The sequence below is a fragment of the Sciurus vulgaris genome (genome assembly GCF_902686455.1).
Source record: "Sciurus vulgaris genome assembly, chromosome: 1".
Taxonomy (NCBI): Eukaryota; Metazoa; Chordata; class Mammalia; order Rodentia; family Sciuridae; genus Sciurus; species Sciurus vulgaris.
In genome coordinates, this window is record NC_136461.1 from 71,924,311 (window position 1) to 71,951,471 (window position 27,161).

The following is a 27,161-nucleotide window of genomic DNA, read 5'->3' on the forward strand; positions in this document are numbered from 1 at the left end:
TCTTATTGAAGAAGGTTAAATGAAAGCAAAAAGTCAGCTGAAATTTCTTTAACCTTTAATACTTTTATTTGTTCTAAATAGTTTTATATGACAGAATGCATTTTACATAAATGGAGTATAACTTCTCATTCTTCTGATTGTACATGATGTAGTTTTACACTGATCATGTAATCACACATGCACATAGGGTCATATGTCTGATTCATTCTACTATCATTCCTACCTTCATACCCACTCCCCTCCCTTCACTCCCCTTTCTCTAATCCAAAGTACCTTTATTCTTCCCTACATACCACCTCCCTTCCTGTGAGTTAGCATCCACATATCAGAGAAAACATGCAGCCTTTTTGGGGGATTGACTTATTTCATTTAGAATGATATTCTCCAGCTCCATTTACTTATCAGCAAAGACCATAATTTCATTCTTTAAAGCTGAATAATATTTCATTGTGTATATATACCACATTTTCTTTATATATTCATCTGTTGAAGGGCACTGAGGTTGGTTCCATAGTTTAGCTATTGTGAATTGGACTGCTATAAACATTTATGTGACTGTGTCACTGTAGTATGCTGATTTTAAGTCCTTTGGGTATAAATTGAGGAGTGGAATAGCTGGGTCAATGATGGTTCCATTCCAAGTTTTCTGAGGAATCTCCATATTGTTAAGCTTCAATTTTTTCATTCAATTATAAAAGATCCAGAGTAGTTATGAAAGCAATATCACATCCCATCTTTGAGGAAGAATGGGAACTTATATAGAAAAAAAAATTCCCCCCAAAAGTGAAATATATCAGGTTGTCCTGAAGACAGACAGGTAAATGACTTTCTTATTAAAATGGTAAGTAGTAAAAAAAAGAACCTCATGAGTCAAAACTATGCTAACTTATTCTGTCGTACTTAATTCCTAATAATCTCATCCTTTTAGCAGATCTGCGCACTAATATCCTTGGTTTACGGAGAGAGAAACTGAGGTTCAAAGAGATTTAGCAACTTGTCTAGCTCACAGTAAAGGACAGTTCGGATTCACACTCAAGTTTGTAGACTCCAAATTATAAAGTGGCCACTATGTAAATTGCCTTCTGTTTCTAAAATTTCTTGGCTATGTTAACTAGAAATAATACTATGGCCTTGTATATAGAAAGTGATATTCTGGAGAAAATGCCCTGTGATCAATAGAAACAATTTGAAAATTGCCTTTTCTATTTGCTGCCAGGAAGGAGAAGAATAATTGGTGACAGGGTCCAGATTACCTTCAGCAGTGCAGAGCCAGGGCCATCTGGCTGCAGAGAGAACTATGCTTTTAGTGAAGAGACATTAAAAAAAAAAAAAAAAAAAAAAAAAAAAAGCCTGGTGATTCATTAGAACCCTAGTCTGAAGCTGGAGCCTTAGCTAGCAAACATGTCCATCTCCACTGGCAGAATCCACAAGACTAGTCGCTGGGCTTTACTGGTGTGTGAGAGGAGGGAGCAGAGAGAGAAAAAAACCTATTTCATTTAGCATGGAAATTGAACATTAAAATGGTAATGAAAGTGACAGAAATGAATATAAACAAAAAACAGCACACAGTGGGAATCTGGGTAAGATGAAAAGGAACCTCACTGCCAAAGTACAGTTAGGATGTTCAGATACACAATGGGTCACCTAAAAAATTGGTTTGCATAAAAAACGATCAGTTCCTCTGAGGGGAACAGAAATTATTGCTATTTCAAACTGTGGTGTGGTCTCAAATCCTGGGGATGGAGCTGGATGAGGCAAGCTCTTGTAGGTCATATAACACACTGGGGGTGGGGGTGAAGTGGCTGGATTTGGTCCTTCCCAGCCAGGAGACTAAGGGGAAACCTCCAAAGAGGTCCCTCCAAAGCTTCTGATCTAACCTTCAGGAAACTTGCAATCAAAAAAAGGGTCGATAAGGAACCTGACAGCATATCTGAGAGATTCTAATAAGAACGGTAATACCAACAGGTAAGGAAAAACTGGGGATTTCATAGGGGATTTGATATCAGACCAGGTCCAAATTCTGCTCACCACTTATAACTTGGTGGCTTGTGACAAGTGATTTCAAGTCTCTGAGTCTTGGTGTTCCCATTTGCATCAGTGAAGATAACCACCTCTACCTGTAGGCTGCTGGTGAATACGGGTCTGACTCTGTTCTGAGCAGCAACAGTGACCACATCAGAACTGCCTATGGAAGCCACAGCAGCCAAAGGACATTGATTAGGGGCACCAATTTGGAGAAGGAAAGCATGTCTGGCAGCAGCAGGAAAAAGACTCTGTCATGTCTTGGGCTAGAAGATATTCTACCTGGGGGAAAAGGCACTTGATTGCTTGGGGCCCCTAAGTGACATGAACTGGGGCCCAGGCCAAAGATCTCTGAAATCAGTTATTGCCTCCAACATGCAGCAGGACCCAACCCAGGAAATCTGGTCCTCAGTCCCATCCCCTGCAGTGAACATCCAAGCTGTAGTAGTGAAGCTTGTGCAGTGGTATCTCTGTGATGCAGGGGAATTACATGGCAGCCACCCTTCAGATCCACATCTCTCCTGCTTCCTATCTGTTCATACCCTGCTTCAGACTCTGCTTCAGCATTCCTCAGCTAATTGTGCTGCCCAGGCTGTGCAAGCTTTCTCTGCCTGTTGGCCTTTGAATTTGCTATTCCTCTTTCTAGAACATTCTTTCTTTTTCTTACTACCCAAACACCATCCTCTTCGCCTGCCTCATTTCTTCTAGTTGAACTTCAAATTTCAGATGACACTTCCTCCAGGTAATCTGCCCCAGTCCTTCAAGTCTGGAGTAGGTACCCCTTTTATGTTCTTCCAAAATACTTGTTACTGCCTTAGAATTTTTGTCAAATTGTACTGCAATTGCCTCTTTGTGTGCCTGATTCATTCCAAAACAGTAAACTCCAAAAGCAGGAACAAGTTCTTTCTTGGTCACCATGGCAACCCCAGCACTCAGCACAGTGCCTGGAACATAAATAGGTGCTTGATAAATGTGTCATGAATGAATGGATGTTGCTGCTAACCACCTCCGCTTCTTGTGTGATGACACAGAATAGTCAATGAAAATACACAAAAGATTTCAATACAGGAAGGACCCGATCAGGAACTTCCTCTTCCTGAGAAAGTGGAGATAGGAACTTGTGCCTTCGGATTACCACAGCCTGAACAGAGAGCAGAGACCCAGGAAGGACAGAAATGAGAGCAGAGGGAGTCCATGATGTAAAGTGTTCCCAGTGCTAAGTGCAATGCAGAGATCCCAGGCCAGAGATCATTTTAGATCAGGGAGAGGCCAGAATTTCTTAGCAAGATCCTGAGGAAGCTAAGAAAAATTGGGACTAGAGCAAAGCTTGAGTAAGCAAGTTTCTGAGCAATGAATCAGAATAAAAAGGACCTAACTGTCTGAACTGGAGCAGGATGGAACAAGTCCAGTATGGAACACCCAAAAGAGTCTCTCAGCAAGACTTGACAACAAATCATGGACTGGACAAGCACAGAGACTGAGAGGATGGGCTTTGGACTTTGAAGTCAGGAAGCACACATGGAATCTTCATTCTGTCCCCTATTAACTCTGATTAAAAGCAAATTTCTCCATCTATAAAAAGGGAGTAATAGTAGTGTCCACTTCTTGGGATTGAAGTGAGGAATACATGGGACAAACATAAAACCATAGAAAAGAAAACAATCCACTCCATAAATGTCCTAATTATCATTGATAAATAATAATTAGTGTCAAACTTTACATTAAAGGATCCTTCCAGCTACTTGTAGAGATAGAATATATACAAATCAAAGCTGGCGTAGCTAAAATTAAATGGTTGCTACTTCTACCTGTCTACACTCAGGTATATTGGCCTTATTAAAAGTTTCATGATCACTGATACTCATACCTTTGGTTGTCCTTCCTCAGCCTTCAGTGTGTGGTTTGAGGAAACAAGTTACCAAAGGAAACTCAAGGATTGAAGCATGCATTGCCTAGCATGCATAAGGTCCTGGGTTCAATCCCCATCACCAAAAAAAAAAAAAAAAAAAAAAGGAAACTGAATTTCCTGGAGTAATGCTTTGCACAAAATGTCAGCAGGAATAAATCTTTATCTGTCTCTACACTAGAAGAATCTCCTTTCCTGTGCATATCTTAAAATATAAAGGGATAGAGAATTATACCTGTCTACAAAGTAATGGTAGAGGGAACTCATGGGTTTTAATTTTCACTTTTGCAATGAGATCGTGAGTGTTTGCTTATCTCTAAACCATGTTTACAATGATTAAGATGTCATGACAGGTCTAGAGGTTTTTAGCCCAAGTTCTGTTAACTTCCAGAAGGCCCAGTAGATGGATTTTAGGTGGAAATATGTTTTCTATGACGTCTTCACTAAACCTATGCATTTGTAGGGTATAGAGTGGATTTTTCTGGGGAACACATGTGTAGATCTCATTAGGTTCCAAAAGAGTTCGTGACTTATAAAAGTTTAAGAAACGTTGCCCTGTGTTAAGTTGGGTCCAAATTATTAGGAACACTTTGGTCAACTTGCCATGCCTGCCCACTGGCCATAAGACAGCACCACAGAGGTGACTTGAACATTCTTGGTGTGCAGTCTCCTGCATGCCATGAAGCAGTATTGTATGAAGAGGGTTAGAGTATATGGGCTCTGGCATCAGACAGCCTGCACCACCTGTTAGCTATGTAGTCCTGTGCAAATTACTTAAGCTTTTGATTCCTTCCCTTTCTGATCTGAAAAATAGGATAATGTAGTACTTATTACCAGTAATTTTGAGGTTGAAAGTAAGTATTAGGACAGTAACTAGCAGTTAAGTGTCACTAAATGTCAGCTATTATCATTATCTGTCCTGCCAATTTGACAAGAAGTAGTAGTTGGAATGTTTTGATATCAATTCCATCACTAAATTTAGGGAGAGAGCCTTCTCTTTTTGATCAAGAGGATTGAGAATACCATACCACACAGGCACACATTGCTTTGTGCCATTGTTATGATGTCACAAAGAAAATCCCTGTCAATATAAATCATATTATGAATCATATTACAATGCACAACTATAATTCCAGTGACTCAGAAGGCTGAGGCAGGAAGATTGCAAACTGGAGGCCAGACTGGGCAATTTAGCAAGACCTGTCTCAAAATAAAAATAAAAAGGGTTGGGGATTTAGCTCAGTGGTAGAGCATCCCTGAATTCAATGCCCAGTACCAGGGGGGCGAAAATCCTATTTTGAATGAATCCCACCTGCTTATACACACTGGGGACAAATCTTTATCTGGAGCTGGTATTCGTCTCTCCCAAGCACCATGCTTTCTATCCTCTTTGCATTTATCCAGGCTTCCTTTGATCACTAATGTTCGCACACTCATACTTACATGTACCAGATTCCAGATGAATTTTCTCATTCTCTAGTTGAGGACCAACACAGAAAGAAGTCCATTTCTCTGGCCATTCAGCTGGGATTTGACTTCAAGTCTCTCTGAGATTTTTACCACCTATCAGTACCCACTGCCTGGAATGTGCTCTCCAGGCCTTGTGGCTCATCTCACACTGGACTCCTCTACAAAGCCTGTCTCTTTGTCCTTGCAGCGCACTATGGTGAAAAGGCACTAGCTATTGAGGTCACTTTCTTTCTCTATTATCTTATCTGTGTGCATGTCCTAGTATTTCCAATGCAATGATCTGAAGGCAACAGCAAATCATCTATATTCCTCACAGCACTTGACAGTGCCTTGTAAATTGTCAGAAACTATTTTTTTTTTTTTTTTTTTTTGGGTGCTGGGGATCGAACCCAGGGCCTTCTGTTTGCAAGGCAAGCACTCTACCAACTGAGCTATCTCCCCAGCCCCTGTCCCCTGTCAGAAACTATTTTGACCAAGGAACAAACTTCCTCAGTTTGCAGATTATTTCAGAAAATTTAGGTCATTTTTATTATAGTAGGGAGAACATTTGTTTCCAGTATTAAGTCACTCCATCAATTCAGCTTCAGGTTCATATTTTCAAGTTATAGGATGATGTAGAGGGGTGGAGGGAGACCAACCTACACTAGTCTATATTTACCCTATAAGAACTCTTACAGGGAAAAGAAACAATATCTGCTTGTGTCACTTGTGAGTTTAAATTATTCTAAGAGAATAAAAAACCTTGTGAAACCACCCATGAACCTTTCTACATAATTTAGTACTGTCAGAAGTAGTAATATTATGGAACAATTTCCAACTATTTTAACCTCTAATACAAACTCGTTTATTTTTTGCAGAGAATTCTTTCATTTTATTGGCTTCTCTTAGCTGTGGTCTTATGTTTTTGATTCCAGTATGCCATGTTCCAACCATTGAATTCCTCTGTTCTGCTGGCAAAGGAAAATACTTCGATTAAGGTTGTTAATTTTAGCTCTTTAGAATACTTAAAAATGAATTTTGGTCTGGTATGTGTGTTTACTCATCAAGCATGTGTTCATATAAGTAGATTTTAATTAGAGGAGAACTACTGGAAAAATATTAGGCCAAATAAAGAGAAACATTTATAAATTTAAATTTTAAAGTAACTAGAATCTTCTTTCAAATCTTAGAAGAGTCTCTGTAAGGATCATCTCTGCCCTCCATAATAGAGAGATACAAAAATGTTAGTTATTTTGGACTCATCACACATGTATAAATATCACAATTCAGTTGCAATGTTCTAGAATAGAAGGAAGAATTGTGCAGGGAGATAGCCTCTTTCTCTATCTTTGGAATGTGCTGGAGAGGTTCTTCCAATTCTCTGCCTTAGTTTCTTCTTTGCTAGACTGTTTTCTTGGGCATTTGTGAACAAAAAGACTTAAGAGAAATATGCTAAACTAATGAGAAAAAAGGAGTACTCATGGCAATCTTAATATCACTTTGGTGGATCTTAACATTGCATAATAATGTTAAGGACAATAACAGTGAGTAATAATCTTAGAGGCAGCTGGTATTTTTATTTTAATTTTTTGGCTGCCTGGAAATGTTAGACGGGAAAATGTTGATATCCAGTAAAAAATGACATGTTGCTTTAACCTGTAGAATGGTTTATTGCTATTGAGAGGAATATGCATTATGCTTAAAATGTGACTCTGAAGGGATTTTGTCAAGCAGATGTTTCAAGAACAGTATAATAATTATGATAGAAAGAAAGTGTACAAACAGAGAGGCAACATGTATCCCATTTGTTTACAATAAAATAAAAAAAAAAAAGAAAGAAAGAAAGTATAACCTATTATCTAAAAAAGACCCCAGTTACAGGTACTTGGTTGTGTTCATTCTTCTATCTATTACTAAAGAAGTGAGACTCATCACCAAATGCCAAGAGAGATGCTAATTCCCCTGCCAACTTCTCCACTGTGCCAATAGGTTTAGGGCAGGGACTCTGGAGCAAGGCCCCCAGAACTTCTAGAATAGGGGCAGAAAACCCCAACTCAAGGAATTGATAAAGACTTCCAGAAACGTGTTTAGAAGACAATTTTACTGACCGACCTATATTGAAAATGTTTATTTCTGAATATATAGCACTGAAAATAAAAATAATGGCAGCAACCATTTATGGAGGGTTTGATATGTGTCAGAAAATGTGCACATAATATTTCCTCTAATCCTTTATGAGAGTCCTGTGAAATAGGTATTACTATTCCAAGTTTGACAAAGGAAGACACTAGGGCTAGGTAACTTCCCAGGTCACATAGATACTAGGTAATAGAGGCCAGATGAGAGCCCAGCCACTGTGCCTGCAAGTGACATGTTCTTTCCCACTGTATCACAGTCCCTACACCCACTTTGATCTGCTTGACAGTCATACTCGTTAGAGAGAAAGAAAACACGCAGATCCCAGCAGAAGGAGGGAATTAATCACACTACCAGATACTTGCATTTATATACCATTTTTACCATTTAATTTCCCACCCACTGGAACCTACATTGTTTAATCTATTCCTCACAACAATTCTGTGAGTTGGTAAAAAGAATCCCTGTTTTAAAATAAACTAGCTCAGAGATGTTAAATGAGTTGTCCAATGTCAGACAGGGACAGGCAGACTGGCATAGCAGAGAGTGCTGCAGAGACTGAGAAACCACTATAATAGACAGAAACTTACCAACACGAGACATGCCCCTGTCCAAACCGTCCCTTTTGCTAGCACTCTAGTCATGGTTTTGTGATTACAAGGGAGGCTAAACTCAGGTGTATTCTGTGTTTATGGTCATCATGTTTGTGTTCTCAGCGGGGGAAAAATGGAAGGGTGACTGCCCTCTGGGGCAGGATGAAAGTCCAGCTTCAAGCCTTTAAGAACAGGCACGTGGTTGAGATGAACAATGGCTTTCATCTGGACAAAAAAATCAAAAAAACAAAAAAACACTGAAATTTATTTATTCGAGGTCATTTAAAACCACACTATGAAAGGACTGTTTTAAATCTATCTGCAAGGACAAGGAAATAACTTTGTCATGGGAGAGACATAAACAGAGTCAGAAGGAGCCAGCATTCAATGGCACCAGTTATATGCCAGGCGATAGCATGTCCCTAAGTCCTGTGGGCTCTCTTTGAAGGTAGAGATCAGGAGTCCCTGACTTTAGCAAAGGCAGCTGAAGCTTACTGCAGTCAGAATAGGAGCCAGGGACTGAAGCCAGGGCTGCCTAGTCCTTAGAGCTACTGCTGCCTCCCAGAATTTCATCAGAATGAAATTCTTTATAATGGATTTTGCCTACTATATACCTGCATTTTTTATTTCTCTGATTCAATTTAATTCATTCTAAATTTCATGTCACTATAGACAGAAGTCTCTGAAACCTTTCTCATCCAATCCCTCATTCAGGAGGCATTGTTGTAGGTCTGGAGATGCAAGAGCAGGCAAGGTAGACATCAAGCTGCCCTCATAGAGGTTATGCACTAGACCAACTGATGAAGAACAAGTAAATATTTTAGCCTTCTCAGACTGTAAGGCCTCTGTTTCAGCTACTCAACTCTGCCATTATAAGGTAAAGGTAGCTATATTTAATACATAAATGAGTAGGCATGGCTGTGTTCCAATAAAATTTTATTTATAAAAATAGGCTCTGGCTCACAAGTGTGTTCTGACCACTACTATCTAGAGGAAAACTCAGAAAAATAACCAACTAACTAGTAACATATTGTGTTAGTAACTCTAATTGAGATAATACAGTGAGCTCTGGGAATATACTGTAGGGAGACCTAAGTCAGATTGGGGAGATCAAGGATGGCTTCCAGGAAGAACTGGCATTCTTAGACCAACATGAAGGAGGCTAGGTATTGACCAAATACAGTTTTCCAGTCCTCTTTCCCTCTTCTTAGTCATGTTCTTTAAATCACATCTCTCATGAACAATTCCTTTTCTGTACTTACTTATCTCTTTTTATCAAAATAATTCAAGTTGTCCCCTCTTCCTCCTAACACAAGTACATCAACTTTTTCCTTCAGTAGGTCACATTCTAGATTCCACTCAGCCCAATAGTCTTGTGAAAGTCTAGAAAAAGAAAACTGAACTTAAACAGATGAATTTTATGATATGTAAATCATACTTCAAAAACCAAAATAAACAAATAAACAAATAAATTCAGTGGTCTGACTCCTGGCAGTCAGTCCTCACAGGATGATTGTACTTTGATGAAGCCAGCATAGACCAGGGACTAGAAAAACCCAACTTTATCTTAATCTAACAAAACAAAACAAAACAAAACAAAACAAACCTTCACAGATAAAGCTTCAAGGAACATGAATTTACAGTCAAAAATCAAAAGTACACACAATAGCAAGATGTCATGAGAGGGAGTTGCAGAAATAACAACAAAGTCTGACCTGCAAACACTTCAACTATTGGAATTAAATACAAAATATAAAATAATTTATTCAATATTTTGATAGAAATAAAAGTCTGAGTATATGATCAAGAAATGAGAGACCATAAAAAAGGACCAAGTTAAAAAAAAATACTAAGCAAAACTAGAAAAAACAAAACCAATAAAACTTCTAGAAATGTATTAAGAATTAAACACAACTCAAAAAATGTTATTTGGAAGAGATAAATTAAGCCATAGATTAATGTTCCTGAACAGAGAATTAGAGAACTGGAAGATGACTCCCAATAAAGAATCAAGGACTAATACAGACATACAAGGAGCTAAAGTAGACGGAAGAGACATGGAATGTACTAGAAAGATGTGATGAAGCAAATGTGGAATACACACTATTTGATGAGATGGAGACTGGAATTTTCCAGAATTACTGGATGAGTGAATGCAAACCTTCACCCATGAAATCAGAAACCTGTTACATAGTGAAGAATTCTTTCTTTTTGGCCATACAAGGCCAAGTTCCAGCTAAGGCATTTTCTATTATTTTAGAAATGACTGAGTTGTGAAGGAGTCATGGTCTTTTCTTACTTTTATACTACTTGGACTCCAAAAGCAGATAATATTGTGAAAAATATCCTTCCCTGTTTGCATTTTCTTAATTTATCAAATTCATGGGTTTCTCTCCATACTATAACTTTGCTATTTTTAGTAAAAATGGGGGCACACTGGAATCTAGGCTTTAGGGTCATGTTGAAATCCCCGGAGACCTTCAGTGTCTGGTATGGTATTCCATAATCACAATTGTAAAAGGGAAGTTGTTGATTGACAACCAGCATGTCTGGGTCAGAAAAAGGAGGAGAGAGAGTTTATTGAAAGTGACAGCTGAAAGAAACCAAACTAACAGTGTATTTCCAGACCTTTAAATAAAATTGGATTTAGCAAATAGCATCCTAATACAAATGTTCCACAGTCTACCTTACAGGAAGGTAATAATGATCTTAGCTAACATTTAAGGATCATTTGCTATTACCAGGCACTGTGCCAAGCATGTAATGAGGGAAAGAAAGCAGGAATTGTTTATATCTTATTCAACTACTTCAACATAGTCTTTAGCCTACATAACTGAAAATAAATTTCTTATATTCTCTGAATATATTAATGAACACCCTATACCTGGGGTGCTCAACATTGTAATTTTTGCAAGATAACATAAACAAACAAAATCAATTTTACTCCATTTTAACAGAAAATTTATCCTTATGCCACAATTTTGTTAATGTTGTTGTTTCAGGTTATTGAAATCCTTTTTTTCTGAACACAGTAGAAACCTGTATAAAATGAGATGGTGTCCATAAAAAAATAGTAAGAAAAATGTTGCTTAGTTTAGCCAGTTTTGTCTTCTCCCTGCAGAAAGCTGTTAGTCTACCAGAAGTGATATAGCTGAACCTCAAGACAGTGAGTATAAAATCTGGGGGTGCACCAGCATCAATAAAAAGCTCATTAAAAGTATCTATTTCTCAGCCCAACTGGAAGGATTCTGACAATGGATTTGAGATCAGGTTCAGAAGTCTGCCCTTTTTGCAGATACTGCACATAATGTGGGTCAGTAGCCCAGAGTGTTCCTCATAAAATTCTGTCTTAGGAGAAGTAGATCCATGAACCCTCCCTTTCCTAAGAACTCTGCAAACCCCAAACAGTGCCAGTTGGGTCATAGAAGTGGCCTGATTTGCAAGGGTATAGCTCCATCTGGATCCTTTAAATGACTCTGATCTGGATCCATAATCAGAGAGACAGATTAGAGCCACCGTGACTTCCAGGACTGACATTAACTGCTATTTACTGTGATGGCATCTTTAATAATTGATTAAAGAGCACCATGCTTTTAAAGAAACTCTTTTCAGATGTCTATTTATTCCTTTCCTCTTCCCAAAATAGATGAGTCTCACCTTTTTAGAGTCGTTATGGTAATGGGTCATTTTCCCTTGGCCTTCAGGTTCAGATTCAGTGTCAAGAATGAGAAAGAATAGTTTGGACAAAACCAGTGTTTGTAAGATTTTTTATTTAATCTGAAGAGTAGGCGATCAATATGTTTGCCTGATTGCATAGTAGTCAGTTAGACAGCAAAGCCTCTTTAAAAGCAAAGCACCACATTGAGTGGCCAAAACCGGGGAGGTGGAGAAGATACAAGATACAGTCAGCACTTGGTAAAATTCAGCAACTAAATATGCTCTTAGTTTAAAGCAACCTTTTAAAGTGCTGTCTAGCAATTCTTTTCTTAAAATAGAAATTTTTGTAAGCAACAGATCCTAATTATTAAGGCAAGGATTTTCATTTCTGTTTAATGTATGAATCACATGCATTTGCTCTCATATCAGAGGGGAAAAACATGAAAATTTTAATTCAACATCTGCTTATTATCAACATGGAGTTCTCTGCCCACTGAACTTCATATACACAATGTTCACTTTAAATATATGTGTGTATGTATATATACATATATATGTGTATGTGTGTATTTATAGATATATATAGATATAGATATAGATCCCTTTTTCCTCTCCAGAACTTTTTGATGACTTTGCAAACTCATCAACAATTCAGCACAAAGGCATCCAGAGTCACGCTGGGATGTTGTGACAGAATCACACGATTACATGGGATTTATCCCATTCTGAAAATGCCTGAGCAGCGAAGAGCAGAGGTAAATGGAATCAAATGTCAGAGCCAGCGCAGCCTGAGAGTGAGTTGAAACTCGGATTCCACCATCTATGGGGAAAGTTTCCTGCTGTGGCCTGGAATAAACGCAAGAGAGAAAATGACAGCAAGACTTCTAAGAACAACCCTTGCTTTGCTCTCCCTTGGCCTCTTTGCAGTCCTGAAGGCAGCAACAATATCATGCCGAAATGAAGAAGGTGACGCTGTGGATTGGTAGGTAAAGGAAATAAAAGGATAGATGTATTCAAATAGAAAGCCAAAGTATAGGAGGCAGACTGACTGGCTGTGATGTTCCTAAGGAGAACTTCCGCCTCGTTTCCTTCCTTTAAAAAGAAAAGCACTTAAAATGTGCAAATGGGCTAAATTCCCACACAGGGGTAGGCTTCTAAGCAGGAATGTCCTGGAATGAGAGCTGAGCAGCCTCTCTCAGGACTGATTCAGTCCTCTCAGCAGGGAGTGTTGGTCACTGAAGAGATAGGATTGAGATGACAACTTCTGTCAACTGGCAATTTCTTTAATTACATGTGGCTTTTCCTAACAGAACCTTTTTGACATCCTTTTGACAAAGAAAATTGACAAAGGAGAGAAAGCCAATGACTCTTTTTCTGAAACTGGAGTATGTGTTTCTCCTTAGGAGGACAGGGAGGATTCGGTCCTACACAGCCCTGTTTGGTTGACCTTGGTTTGTTGGGCAGCTGTTGGAGTCGATGGGAGGTCACTGACCTCTTGTACAGTGTCAAAAGAGATGCAACACCGTGTTGCATTATAGTTGGATTCTCCTAAAGCTTTGATCACTTCTTCGTTCTTTACTTAGGGTGTTTAGGTTTGCCATTATGGATGACATCAAACGTTGTGTAAACTTCAGGCTAGAGAACATAGATAAACTCTGTTACTGAGCTCCCACTAGATCCCGTGCTGAGTTTTGAAGATAGAGATATGAATAAAACATAGCTCCTACCTTTAAGGAATTCACAGATTTATGATAAAGACATAGGTAGGGTATTGGGGAACCTAAAGGGTTTCTTTGAGGAAGTAGATTTGTTTGTTTTGGATTGGTTTTGGTACCAGGACTTGAACTCAGGGGCACTTAACCATGGAGTCACATCTACAGACCTATTTATTTATTTGTTTTGAGGCAGGGTCTCACTAAGTTGCTTTGAACTTGCAATCCTCTTGCCTTAGCCTCCCAAGCCACTGGGATTACAGGCGTGCCCCACCATGCCTGGCAAGGAAGTAGTTTTTGAGCTAAGTTTTAAGAACAATGATGGAGTAGCTAGAAAAAAATAGGGCTGTGCAAGAGCATTTCAGGTCAATAGAGGAGCAATGAGGTAATACAGAGGCAGGAAGTAATATGGATTTTGATGTCACAATCTGGGAGACTACTGACACCTAACACATGGAAGCCAGGGGTCCTACAGTACACAGGACAGCCCCTATGACGAAGAATAGGCTGGCTGAAAACATAAATAGAGCACATTGAGAAACTCTGGGCTAGATGATCTAATACTGCTTGAGTGCTATGTGGGCCCTGCCACCTGTCCTCCCTGTGAGACACCCAAAGGAGAGATACGACTGGAAACAATAGAAGAGGAAAGAAAGGGCTTACATAATTAGTTAGTATTTGGCCCAAATTGCCATGCAGAGCATTTGGATAAACTCAGTCGAAAAATGAGACTTGGTCCAGAGGCTCAAAGGAACCTCCAGCTCTCCTCAAAGCTTCCAAATCTCATACCCAGCCAGCTGCAGATGAGAATGCCAAGCACTTGTAGCAGAAGCAAACCCAAGACTTCTCCAGTCCAGGTCTGGTCCTTGGTCATCTCCCCACTGCAGCCATAAGGTCTGTGCAAATAGCAGAGACAGCCTCTCTCAATGTGCAGAGACTTCCATTTCAAGGACCCCATCCACAAGGCCAGCCATTGTCTTAGGACATATCTGATCACATTCACATTTCCTTTCCTGAGGAGGAGCAAATAAAAAGGTGGAGAGCTTGAGCAAATCCCTTTCCTAGAGGCTTTCTGTGAAACATAAGCAAGAGATATATTTAAATATTTAATACAGATTGCAACCAGGAAATTCGTCAATAAGTTATAGTAATTCATAAATATTTCCTTCATTAGGTTTATCTTTTATAAGTTACCTAAAAGGCAAGACAAGGAAAGTGGAGATACTGGGCTAGAGTACCTATACTTAGACTCCACAATCAGAAGCTGGAGGAGGAGTGAGCAGTTAATGAATACCACTGAGAGTGCTTTGGGAAGGACATTACAACCGCTATATGAAGCATATGCCTCCAAGGTATGTTAGTTAATCATTTATTTGAATCACAGAAAATGCACAAAACAGAATTCAAAGCTTGCAAAAGCAGCTGTGGGAGATTTTTCCTACTTACACATTTAACCCCCAATCCCAGTAACTAAAAATAAATGAGCCCATAACAATCCCAGGATAACTAAATGAATCAACCTGACCAAGACCTAGGAAATGTCATCATATGCTACAGTAATGCCAAATTGTTGCTTCACTTGGCACCATGTCCAATGGTATCAAACTAATTGCTTATTAAAGTCTCTGGCTGCCAAAACCTCTGCCAGTTCCCTCAGTGCTTGTTATCTTATCCATCTAATAGAAGCAGGAAGAAGAGCCCCCTCTACTACAAGGTAACATAGATCAGTGATCAACATGCCATGAGTTATGGGTTCCTTCTGCCATGGAGCTGATAAGCAACCACAATCCAACTAAAGGGTTCCACTGGGTCTTTTGATTAATTATTTTCAAGATGGCAGGTTGACAGCTAAGACTGTAGTTTCAAGGTCCTAGAACTTGCCTAAATGGAGACTAAACCTGGTATTCAGACTTCATCAGGCAATGAGCTAGCCAGTCAAAGACATAGGTAAGCAGGCCTGCTGGTTCAGTGTGGGCAGCCTCCCAGTATTCCAGGCTCCATCTGTTGTACAGCAATTGCTTTCCAACAAGGGTGACAAGTAAAATCAAGCAATAATTAACATCCAATTACACTCATGTATGCATTTCCTAACAATAACTATAATATGCCAGACTCTGTGCTGGGCTTCTACATATGGCAAGTAATTTAATGCTCACTACAAGACTGCTTTAGCCTCTAGCACTGCTACATATGTGTGTCTGAATATTTACTCAGAAAGAGCAGGGAGCTGTCACTGTTCGAAGTGATACTCATTTTATTCACCTGCCATTAAGAACAGTCTTTGGAGAGAAATCTCAAAGTTAATACTACTTCATAGGCTGTTTGAGTACATGTAATGTGCCAAGCACAGTTCTAGGTGTTTTTTAAAATTATTTAATCTCAACAACAAATCCGTTTTGATCAAATAGACTATTATGCAAAATGTAAACTGCCTGCAACTGCTTTTGCTTCCCGAGGTTGAGGATGGGACCAGGAGCTTAAGCCATTAGTGAAAAAATAAATGCCTACATTGTTCCTTTCCCCATCACAGGAACTGCTGGGGCTGGAAAGAGGAAAAAGTAACATTGTCAAGCCTCTGTCATTCATCTTAGTTGGAGTACTTGGTACATAGTTTGGCAGAGTCCAATAATGATCTTATGAGGTACAAAGGCAAGCACAGAGCCTAGGAGGGAAAAAGAGCTAAACTGTTACTGTTTTGCAGAGAGAGAGAGAGAGAGAGACAGAGAGAGAGAGAGAGAGAGAGAGAGAGAGAGAGAGAGAGAGAGAGAGAGAGGGAGGGAGGGAGGGAGGGAGGAGGAGGAGGAGGAGGAGGAGAAGAAGAAGAAGAAGAAGGGAATTAAACATTATAAGAAACAGAGATTGCATAGGACATTGTGGTGATATAAAACCATTCAATGTTTCTTACCTTCAGTAAAATCTATTCATACACAATGCCTTGAATGATTGGTTCTGAAAAGAAAATGACAGGAAAGGGGCGGGTTTCCATGTCTGATTGGCACAGAGCAACAGCAGTGGGTGATAGCTAGGTAAGATTGAATGTTCTTTGGAAGCTGAAACAATGTGCCAGAAGTGACTCCAAGAACATAACTTTTCCTGTCCCCTGACCTGGAATTGAACTCTAACAGAGAGTGGAATGTAAGATCAAACCAAATAATTTTAAATCTCAAATGTCAAGGGTGACTAAGGCCAATAATGTGCATACATTTGGAATTATTTCCCTTCTGTTGCTTTTGCAAATAAGAACCCTCCAGGTGCCATAATAACACTGATCAAACTATATTGAAGTTGCCTGTTCTTGCCTAAAGTGTTCCCTTTAGCCTAGGGTCAGAGACTGATCCCCTGTTCTTCAACATCCAGTAACATAAACAATACTCTATGTATGTATTGAAGAAATAAAACTGTCCAAAGAAACACACTGTGCTTACCTATTCTTAAGTGTATGATCTTCCCCTATTACCAATAGCCTTTCTTCCCACCACGGCTACAACTCATTTAGCCTTAGTTTATAATAGATGAATGATAAATTTCATCTATTGTAAAAATATGGTCTTATACCAGGTCTTCCCAGAGTCCCTCCACATTGCACCTCAAAGGCACACAAATGACCTCATTACCACATTCAGTGTCAGTTCATAAAACAACTGTCAGAGATCTCCAGAGAACAGAATGGCATAAATGACATTCTGTAGCTATGGTCGATTATGGAAAATGAGGGTAAGAAAATATCTCACTTTCCTGGATATGCCAAGTACAGTAGCCAGGAATGCTACCCATGTTGCACATTTTAAAAAAATGTTTTTAGATTATATCAAATAATTAAGTAACTGCAAGAGATTTAGTATTGACTTCTTTTTTTTCTGAAAGAAAAAAGAAGGCATTTTAAAGGAGATGGATTGGCTTCTCCTGCTTTTATTATGTCACTGAAATTTTTCCAATATCAACATTATTGGCTTCAATAAAAGTCACTGCATCATGACACAAATGGAATGGAACCACCCAGAACAATAATAAGCAAGTTTCTAAAAGGTGACAAAGAGACACTATCAAAATAGTAGCTTTATTTTGACTCAGAGATTCAGCTAACTTAAGAATTGTCTCAGATTTTTTCATACCAGAGGAAATCCAATATCACACATTAAATTTCACCACTCTCTTGAAGCAGGAAAATATCAAGTTAGAAAGGTGAAGTGACACTGAGAAATGGATTGAAGAAAAAAGCTTCCCATATCAGAGAAGAAGAGGAACAGATAATGAGGAATCCTGATTAAATACAAAGCTATGACCAGGCAGTGAAGCACAAAGTAGACAGAGGAAATCAGACCCTGACAGCCTGTTCTGCACTGTGCCTATAATACCAATGGAAAAACACCCAGGTATAATCCTTGGCTGAGTGTTCCTACTTCATTTCCTGAACAAATAGTTCATCACTCCTTTATCATACACCAGTTGCTTAACAAGAATCCAGTTCCAAAACAACCAAGAGAAATAGGAATATACCTTCACATGCAGATTCTAATGCATAGCACTTCTGTCATGTGAGTCAAAATCTTGCATGGTTCAAAATGGACTTCCTTTCCCCTTCACCCCCATTGTCTTGCATACCATAGAATTCATATTGATGGAGGAGCTGTCTATTAAGAAAATGGATGCCTTCTCACGTGTATTAACAAAAGCACTGTATTGCAGGATGGCTAGCTGGTAGAAATACTGTTAGCATTTGTGAGTAGATTTACACCGTTATAACCCTAATGTATTCCTGCAGAGTAACAGCACAGCCTATCTAATATACAATGATGGAGCTCCTACATCTGCGAATTACAGCAGAAAATATGGACACACCAAAGGTATTGTGACAACAGCTCTTGATTTCTCTTTCCTATTAGAAATCAACATTTTCTTAAAACTTGCATCTTGAATGCTCTCACATTCCATATTAAAGAGATAACCTTTGTTTTTAATTGTCTATTTTGATTAATTGAAATGTATGATTTCCACAACAGGTTATAATATAATTATATAGTCTGACTTGGCAATACCCCTTTTGGGGAATTCCATTTTATTTCTTAACATTTTTATATACATGTTTATAAGCAAAAATCCAAGTTCTGATTACTGGGAATACCAGTTAGTGTGTATCTATACATGTATAGATATACACACACACAAAAATCTCTATATTTATACATACATACCCCAAGAAGTCTATATTATGTGTGTGTATAATATGTACACACACACATACACACACACTCTATAGTTAGGTTATAATAAATGTCAAGTAAAATTCACCTTTTATAATGTACAGTTCCATTAGGAATAAACATTTTGGAAAAAGTATTTTTAATTTTTTATACCATAGTAATGTTTAATATATTTTGTTACATATTGTTACCATATATAGTAATTTGAAAGTTATTTTGCTATCTTTTTTTTTTTTTTTTTTTTTTTTTTACAAACAAATGAACAAATGAAACTTCACATCTACTCTGTTCTTTCCCTAAAAGTTTGTGTTACAGTTGGGTGTGGTGGCGCATGCCTATTATCTAGTGACTCAGAAGGTTGGAACACTGAGGCAAGAGAATCACAAGTTCCAGGCCAGCCTCAGCAACTGAGTGAGACCTGCCTCAAAATAAGAAATATAAGGACTAAGGATGTAGTTCAGTGGTAAAGTGCCCCTGGGTTAAGTCCCCAGTATCAATAAAACAAACAAAAAAGTTTGTCTTTATGATGCAGTCAGTGGATTTAATTACATTGTTTAAACTTTAATAGTTGGGTTTTTCAAAACAGTCCTTTTAAAATTTCATATTGGTGCATAATAATTATGCATAATAATGGGATTCATTGTGATATAATCATACACAGATGTAGCATAACCTAGTCAATTTCATCTCTTAGTACCTTCCCTATCTCTCCCCTCCTCCCCACCCCATCCCCCTCCTCAACCCTATTGGTCTCCCTCCTATTTTTATGAGATCCTTTTTTCTTTCCCCCTTTTTTCTCTGGCTTCTAATTATGAGAGAATACACACGCCCCTTAACTTTCTGAGTCTATCTTATTTCACTTACTATGATATTCTTCAGTTCCATCTATTTTCCTGCAGATAACATGATTTTGATCTTCTTTATAGCTGTGTAAAACTCCATTGTATATACATGCCACATTTTCTTTACCCATTTTATCTATTAATGAGCACCTAGGTTGGTCCCATAATTTGACTATTATTTGTAGTGATTTTTGTTATAGTGACTTTTGTTATTCTTCTATTGATGAGCTATGCCTTTATGTATATTTACAGAAAAATCAAAATGCAGGTAAACAAAAGAATCTGTAATCCTGATAACCATAGATAAGCAGACTTAATTCTTTCTAAAATACTTATATTAAATCATTTTTATAAAACTATCATAATGACTATTTTTAAACTTAATATATCATGAATAACTATCTAATGACAATAAATATTCTTTAGAAGGTTCCAAACTCAAATATCTTCAGGGAGCAGGCAAGTAAGATTAGCAAGTGAGGTGGGCTGACCCTGCAGGTACATACATAGACTAAAGAGTACAGTTATTTCTCATCTTGCAGTTTTTCAGGAAATGTTGGAAATCAGTATTATTTGAAATTACCTCCAGTTTTTAAATGTTGGCAATGACATCAAAGTTTTAAAAATACACTGCAAGCCTAATAAAATATATCTTCAGTCTGTGTCCAGCCCATGGACTCCTAATTTGCAACCTCTGATTAAGAATATAATTTGTAGTGGTTTTCAAAGTTCATGATCAATGAAAACTCTTGATTTTGTCAAGTTGCTCTCCTCCTGATATCCCTATTTACATGGACCCTAACAATTTTTATAACATGCCACATTCTCCAACCTCTCTTCCAGCAACTTCTGACTGCCATTTCTACTCTACCCTATTAGTTGCTGCAAGGGTTTGGAGAAAAAGAAAACAAGGTTTGATGTCAAGTTGTGGGGTAAGGGGCTCTCTTTGCCATCAGAAACCCTAACATTTGTGGCATTCATACTGGGAGGTTGAGATTCCAGCAAACAGCACATTTATCTGGATAAAGGGGGAGTACTTGGAGGCCATCCAGCTCTGTTAGGCAACAGAACCCTTAACATGTTCCACTTAAGTATTGATTTTATTTCCTCCCAAAGAGCAATGGTGTATGCTTTATTTTCTTACCACTGAGCCACATCCCCTTTTTTATTTTTTATTCTGAGTCAGGGTTTCCTCACTAGGTTTCTGAGGCTGGTCTCAAACTCTCAATCCTCCTGTCTCAGCCTCCAGAGTATCTGGAATTATAGGCATGTACCTCTGTTCCCAGCTGAAAGCAGGCTTTTTTAAGTGTACTCCTTTGAAAAAGAAATAATTAGCAGGCATTTGGTTTCCACTCTAGTAAGTAAACCACGAATGAACTTATGCTATTAAGGCTCTAGAGATACTTTAGCATGGCCTTCTTTTTTTACTTCTTTATCTCTTTTTTTATCGAATCTGTAGAACTGAGTGACTCTTCTCCAATAAATGAGCATTAGTTTCTTAAAACAAAGCACTGCAAGTGCATTTCTTCATTTGATATTTTCTCTAACTCTGTTAACAGTCTTTTGAAAATAGGTTAGCTGTTTAGCAGTGAAGAGTCTGTCTGAATCTTGCCAGGTGACTTGTATAGTTTAACAAGGTCAAATTCCAATTTAGCAAATTTGCATTCTGCCAAAACAAATTTTCCTTGTAGTTCAACATGAAATTCCTCTTAACTCTTCACAGGGTGGCTGCCCTAACTTCCCTTTTGTGGTGGCTTATCATCAGTAATGAGGCATTGTGATGTGTGTCTGAATTGCTCCTGAAATTTTTGAAAAATGAATATGATCCTTGTGATTATTAGCCTAGTAAAACATTAAGCTAAAGCATAAACAGGTTTAAATATTGCAGCTCTGAACACTATTTTTAAAGGAACTCTTTTTTTTTTTTTTTCTAATTTATCTGTATTAAACATATCTTGGGTAGGTTTACTGCTGTGGAACAGAATCCAGGGGTTCTGGCTGATTCATTCCATTCCCCGGTTTCCTCCAATTCCTGAAGAAGGCTACAATTACCCATCCACTGGGAGACGAAATGGACAAAGTGGCATCTGTATAACCTTTAAGTACAACCAGTATGAAGCAATAGGTAACGCCAGAATGTGTTAAAGGACATAACAATGTTGGAGAAGGAACTGAGAAATGTATTAATGTCATTTCATTTGTTAATCTATGCATAGACCCTCTGATACCTGGATTCTACCACTGTCTGCCATGTTAAGGCTTACTGGTCCTCAGTTCCTGGTCTACCAATGACATCGGGAGCAGTAGTTTCAAATAAATTCAGGGGCCAGATGTTGCATGGGCACAGAGACAGTGACAAGCAGGGGTGTTGACTTCCCCCTGGAAGCTTCAGCACCATCATATTGTGACTCTTTGGGAATACAGGCCCACTGATTACATATTTTTCCTGAGGAAGCAGAAACTTAGGGTGTGTGGTGTATGTGTGTGAAAGAGAAAGAGAGATCCTGATTTTTAAATATGGGTTCAATCTTATTTTTTAAAAAAAAGAAAGAAAACTTTGCAGACCAAATGTTGCCTGTACCCTGCCAACATGACACATCTGAGCCAGATAAACTTTTTCTAAGATCTCAAGCTCAAATAGCCAAAAATACTTATGTTTGGAAAACTATGGTGTGGGAGGAGGAAAAGTAGGAACACCGCTTTACCAATCGCTTTTGACTGAGAAAGCGACTAAATAGCAGTGAAGAGCATGTTGCCTTCAGACAGAGGTTAGAAGATGTTTCTCATCAAATTTCTGTCTTATAACAAGGATCACTGAGCCTAAATCATGTTCTAGTCTAGCTAGTTGGCTTCACGTGGTAATTAGAGAGTTAAACATTGTAGATACAAGGTATGCATACTGATGAATTGGTTATTCTGGAAACAAGGTCTTCTCTACTTTTGTATATGTATTGGAGAAAAAAACATATGGTCTTCAAGGCCAGGTGATCTGAGTGTGAATATTAATTTCCTCAGTTACAATTTTTATAAATACAGACATGTGACATAAAGGCTCAATTAATTCTTAGGCAAGATGAAGATAATGATAACAACACAATTTGCCTACTAATAGGTTGCTCTGAGGATCACAAGAATAAAATGATGTAAAACTCATGGCACTATGTCTGGAAAGTATGAAGTGCTCAATAGGTGTCAGGGACTGTAAGCAAAAGCCATTTGAAGGCCTTTGCTTAAAAAAGGGGAATGCCTGTGTATGATTTTTGTTTGTTTGTTTGTTTGTTTATCTACAACAAGATCTACAATCTCCATAGGCATTTCCATTTGTATCTAAATTCTCAACTTTTCTTTGATGTTTCTTGATTCAGATTCTCAGCTCTTGGTCTGCAACCCAAATGTCTACAGCTGTTCCATCCCGGCCACCTTTCACCAGGACCTTGTCCACATGCCCCAGCTGTGTGCCAGGTCAAGCTCATTAATGACTCCTGACCGGCACCTCGCCACACTTCAGTCAGCCCAGGGACAAAACTTCCTCCATTTTGCAAAATCGGATTCTTTTCTTGATGGTAGGGAAGACCATCATCAAATGATGTGCTGTGTAACTCTGCTGGTAGATTCACTATGAATTACCTAGAGAAAACATTTCAATTATTCAGGGGAAAAGAAGGAGAAGAGGGAAGAAAGTAGAAGGAAAGGGAAAAGAAAGTTAGGGATCAACTTAAACATATTCTTCTTCCACTTCAATAGCAGAATTGCTGATACAAACCACAGAAGTATCTAACAACCATACAGCCAGGGGCCAGTGAATATTCAGTCTGCCACTGAATGGCATGGCTCTCCCTTCTTCTTCCATCTCCGAAGCAGCTACTTTGAGTCTTCCTTATTCTCAAGTTCTTTACCCTACTGGGCCGCCTGACCCACCAAGACAACAAAGTTCACTAGGCAGAAACCACTTCAGTATCAAGCCCCAGCCCCTTCCTTCCTTCCTTTTTAGCAGGTTTTCTCCTATTCCATCAGAAGCAATATACTCCCTGTTCTCAGGAATCCATTCTAGTCTCAAAATACCTTGATTTGTCCACTTGCTCTGTTTTGCCTCTTCTGCGTAAGTCTTCCACTCCACAAGTTCTTTTTCATAGCATATAAACATGCCAGAAACTCTCTCTCAATTCAAAATTCCCCACATCTCTGTTTTTTTCTTTTTCTCCCAAATTTCTTTTAAAATCCTCATGAGGGCTCTCACTCAAAGCTCTCTCACTGCAGTCTTGCTTCTGCCTGTAGATACCAATGACCCCCCCGCAACCCCGCCACCAGTGACTGCCTTAGGTGACCTCACTGACTCCCTTGATTATTTGCCTTCTTCCTTCTTTTATAGATTGCATACAATATACTGAATGCCTATTTGCCAAGTCCTATGTTGGGCACTAGAGATGCAAAAATTAACAGGAAAAAAATAGTCTCTGCAAATTTGGCACCATTGAAATGCTTCCTTTCTGAAACACTCCACCAGTATTGGGAATATACCTCTCTTGGTCTTCCTTCCACTCCTTTTATGTGTCTTCAACCACATCTTCTTCCTCTAACTACTCCACAGGTGATGAAATTGCCATGTGGTCCTCTGTCCTTTCTTATCTCAGTCTACATTCTATGCTAGGCCTTCCCAGCAAATCCTCATGTAACTGCCAAGTCTAGATTTCCTCCCAGACCTCTGTACCAAGTGATATAGTCAAAGGTCAGTGGGACATTTCTACCAGGAGGTGGTACAACCACACCAAATTAAGATGCCAAACTCATCATCAACCCCCCAGACCCACTCTTTTTCTGGCATGCTACAGTCATCTAGGCATTCTTGATCCCTTCTTTTTCTTACTCTATCAGGCCCCCAAATCCATTCAGTTTCAGGTCCTTAATAACTTTCACAATTACCTTCTCCTCTCCAAACTCCCTGCCACCACCCTAGTCCACACCTCTGTTTACTGTTATAGTTATTGTAACAATCTTACATTTTTCCTATCCCCTTTCTAACCTACCTTTCCCAAGTCATCCTGCATACTGCCTCTCAATTGATATCTATCATCATAAATCAGTTTTTATTAATTCTCCATTAACATTTCTTTTAAAAAAATTCCCCTTTTAGTTCAGGAAAATTCAAACATATGATCATGGCTTATAAGGATCCCTAGAAGTGGCCTCTGATTAGTTCTCCGGTCTTATTCTTTCCAAACATCTTTCAAGACAAGAACACATATTGCTTCGTGGTTTGTGTGAAACAAGACATTTGCAGACACCAACCTCATCATAGTAATGATGATAGCATTTATTTGAGTACCACTTCAGGATTTAGAAAAGTTTTCCCATCCACTGTCTCAATTATGTTATTACTATTGTACTTGTGACACCCACCTATCAGAGGTGAATAATGATATCCCTTCCTGAGGATATTTTCGGGGATTTATCTAAGTGTAAATGTCAACTTCTTTCTTTCCTTCTGAACCCCAGACATCTTTACAGCCTGGATGGCTCAAGAGTTGAAGATACACTTGCTAACAGAAACCTGGCAGCGAAAGAGACAAGAGCTTCCTTCAAACTGCTCCCTTCCTTACCATGTCTACAATATCAAAGCCATTAAGATATCTCGACAATCTTATTTTGGTTCTTACCAGGACCATGCTAAATGGTGTATTTCCCAAAAGGGCACCAAAACCCGCTGGACTTGTATTGGAGACCTAAATCGGGGCCCATATCAAGCCTTCAGAAGTGGAGGATTCATTTGTACCCAGAATCGGCATATTTACCAAGCATTTCAAAGATTAGTTTTGTATTATGAAGACTGTAACTAAATCAGTGAAAGAATACATGCCATATCTTGCATTAGAGTCATTATTTAAAGATTAGAAGCCTCTAAATATGTTCAACATATTGTCAAATAAAACACATCTTTCCAATGTTTATCATTTTATGTTCTAGTCAGTGGTTATTTATATACTTTTCATTTAGGGTATCATAAACAAAATTATATACATAACTAAAATGGAAACACAGGGAATGAAAGAAAAAGTGTTAGGGAACACTAATTTCTCATGATTGATGGTCATCTTATAGATTAAATTTTATCTCTTTAACAAAGACTTCCCTGACTTCTTACCTGTCTTTTTTTTTTTTTTTTTTTTTTTTTTTTAAGAAAAACAGCTCTCTCCCTGTACCTCCACACTATTTGGTTATATTCCTCCTAAAGTTCTTTCTCACTGGTTTATGTTTGGGTCTTACCTGATATACTTGCAGGTGCTACTTACTAAATATATGGAGTTGGGCCACTCACTTGAATTCTGTGAACCCCAGTTTTTAAATCTAAGCAAGAGAGATAATATCTAGGTATATTCAAGCACCTAAGACCAAGACTAGCACATAGTTAGCAGCTGAAAAAAACTGGTGGAATTTGAAATTAAATCCCACCTACTCATCAAAATAGGACAAAAAAGAAGTTTTAGAAATGAGTAATATTTTAAATTTTTAAAATTTGTTCTAATTAGTTATACATGACAGTAGAATGCATTTATGCACTTTGATATGTCATACATGAATTTCTCATTTTTCTTATTATACATGTTGTAGAATCACATCGGTCATGCAGTCTGTATGCACATAAGGTAATAATGTTTATTTCATTCTACCATCCTTCCTGTTCCTGTATCACCTCCCCTCCCTTCACTCCTCTAATCTAAAGTAACTCTAGTCTTCCCTAGGGCCCACTCCCCCTTATTGTGAATTAGCATTTGCATATCAGAGAAAATATTCCGCCAATGTCATAATTTCATTCTTCTTTAAAGCTGAGTAATTATCCACCAAATACATATATCTCACATTTTCTTTATCCATTCATCTATTGAAGGGCACCTAGGTTGATTCCATAGTTCAGCTATTGTGAATTAAGCTGCTATAAACATTGATGTGGCTGTGTCACTGTAGTATGCTTATTTTAAGTCCTTTGGGTATAAACCAAGGAGTGGGATAGCTGGGTCAAATGGTGGTTCCCTTCCAAGTTTTCTGAGGAATCTCCTCCATACTACTTTCCATAGTGGTTGCACCAACTTGCATTCCCACCAGCAATGTATGAGTGTACCTTTTTCCCCACATTTATTGTTGCCTGTATTATTGATGGTTGCCATTCTGACTGGAATGAGATTAAATCTTAGAGTAGTTTCGATTTGCATTTTTCTAATTGCTAGAGATGTTGAACACCTTTTCATATATTTGTTGATTGTGTATCTTCTTCAGTGAAGTGTGTGGTCAGTTCTTTAGCCTATTTATTGATTGGGTTATTTGTTTTTTGGTGTTAAGTCTTTTGAATTCTTTATATATCCTAGAGATTAATGCTTTATCTGAGGTGCATGTGGTAAAGATTTTCTCCCAATCTGTAGGCTCTCTCTTCACATTATTGATTGTTTCTTTTGCTGAGAAGAAGCTTTTTAGTTTGAATCCATCCCATTTATTGATTCTTTATTTTATTTCTTGCACTTTAGGGATCTTATTAAGGAAGTCAGCTCTTAGACCAACTTGGTGAAGATTTGGGCCTACTTTTTCTTCTATTAGGCACAGGGTCTCTGTTCTAGTACCTAAGTCTTCGATTCACTTTGAATTGAGTTTCATGT

At 38.3% G+C, this 27,161-nt stretch overlaps 2 protein-coding genes across 4 annotated transcripts in view; one reads left to right on the forward strand and one right to left on the reverse strand.

Annotated features, from left to right (window-relative positions):
* Window positions 1–11,870, reverse strand: part of LOC306661143 (uricase) — a 30,552-nt gene extending 18,682 nt beyond the window's left edge. Inside the window, exons 1-2 of one of the 3 annotated variants that reach the window (XM_079139929.1) lie at window positions 11,764–11,842; window positions 9,369–9,489 (exon numbers count right to left, since the gene is read on the reverse strand). Coding sequence is in view for 2 of the 3 variants with exons in the window: in XM_079139927.1 (XP_078996053.1) it covers window positions 11,764–11,793 (30 nt within the window). In the remaining variant the exon portion in view is untranslated. Of the gene's footprint in view, window positions 1–5,371; window positions 5,680–9,368; window positions 9,490–11,763 lie in introns of those variants that run through there. The other 2 variants (XM_079139927.1, XM_079139928.1) reach the window with 2 other exon arrangements.
* Window positions 11,871–11,990: 120 nt separating this feature from the next.
* Window positions 11,991–25,471, forward strand: DNASE2B (deoxyribonuclease 2 beta). Its single transcript, XM_079103534.1, is given in 8 exon segments — window positions 11,991–12,135; window positions 12,381–12,621; window positions 12,623–12,745; window positions 14,650–14,827; window positions 18,238–18,319; window positions 21,482–21,643; window positions 22,884–23,081; window positions 25,012–25,471. Coding segments are annotated over 7 exon segments (1,173 nt in total). The 5' UTR covers window positions 11,991–12,135; window positions 12,381–12,532; the 3' UTR covers window positions 25,353–25,471.
* The last annotated feature ends 1,690 nt before the right edge of the window (window positions 25,472–27,161 follow it).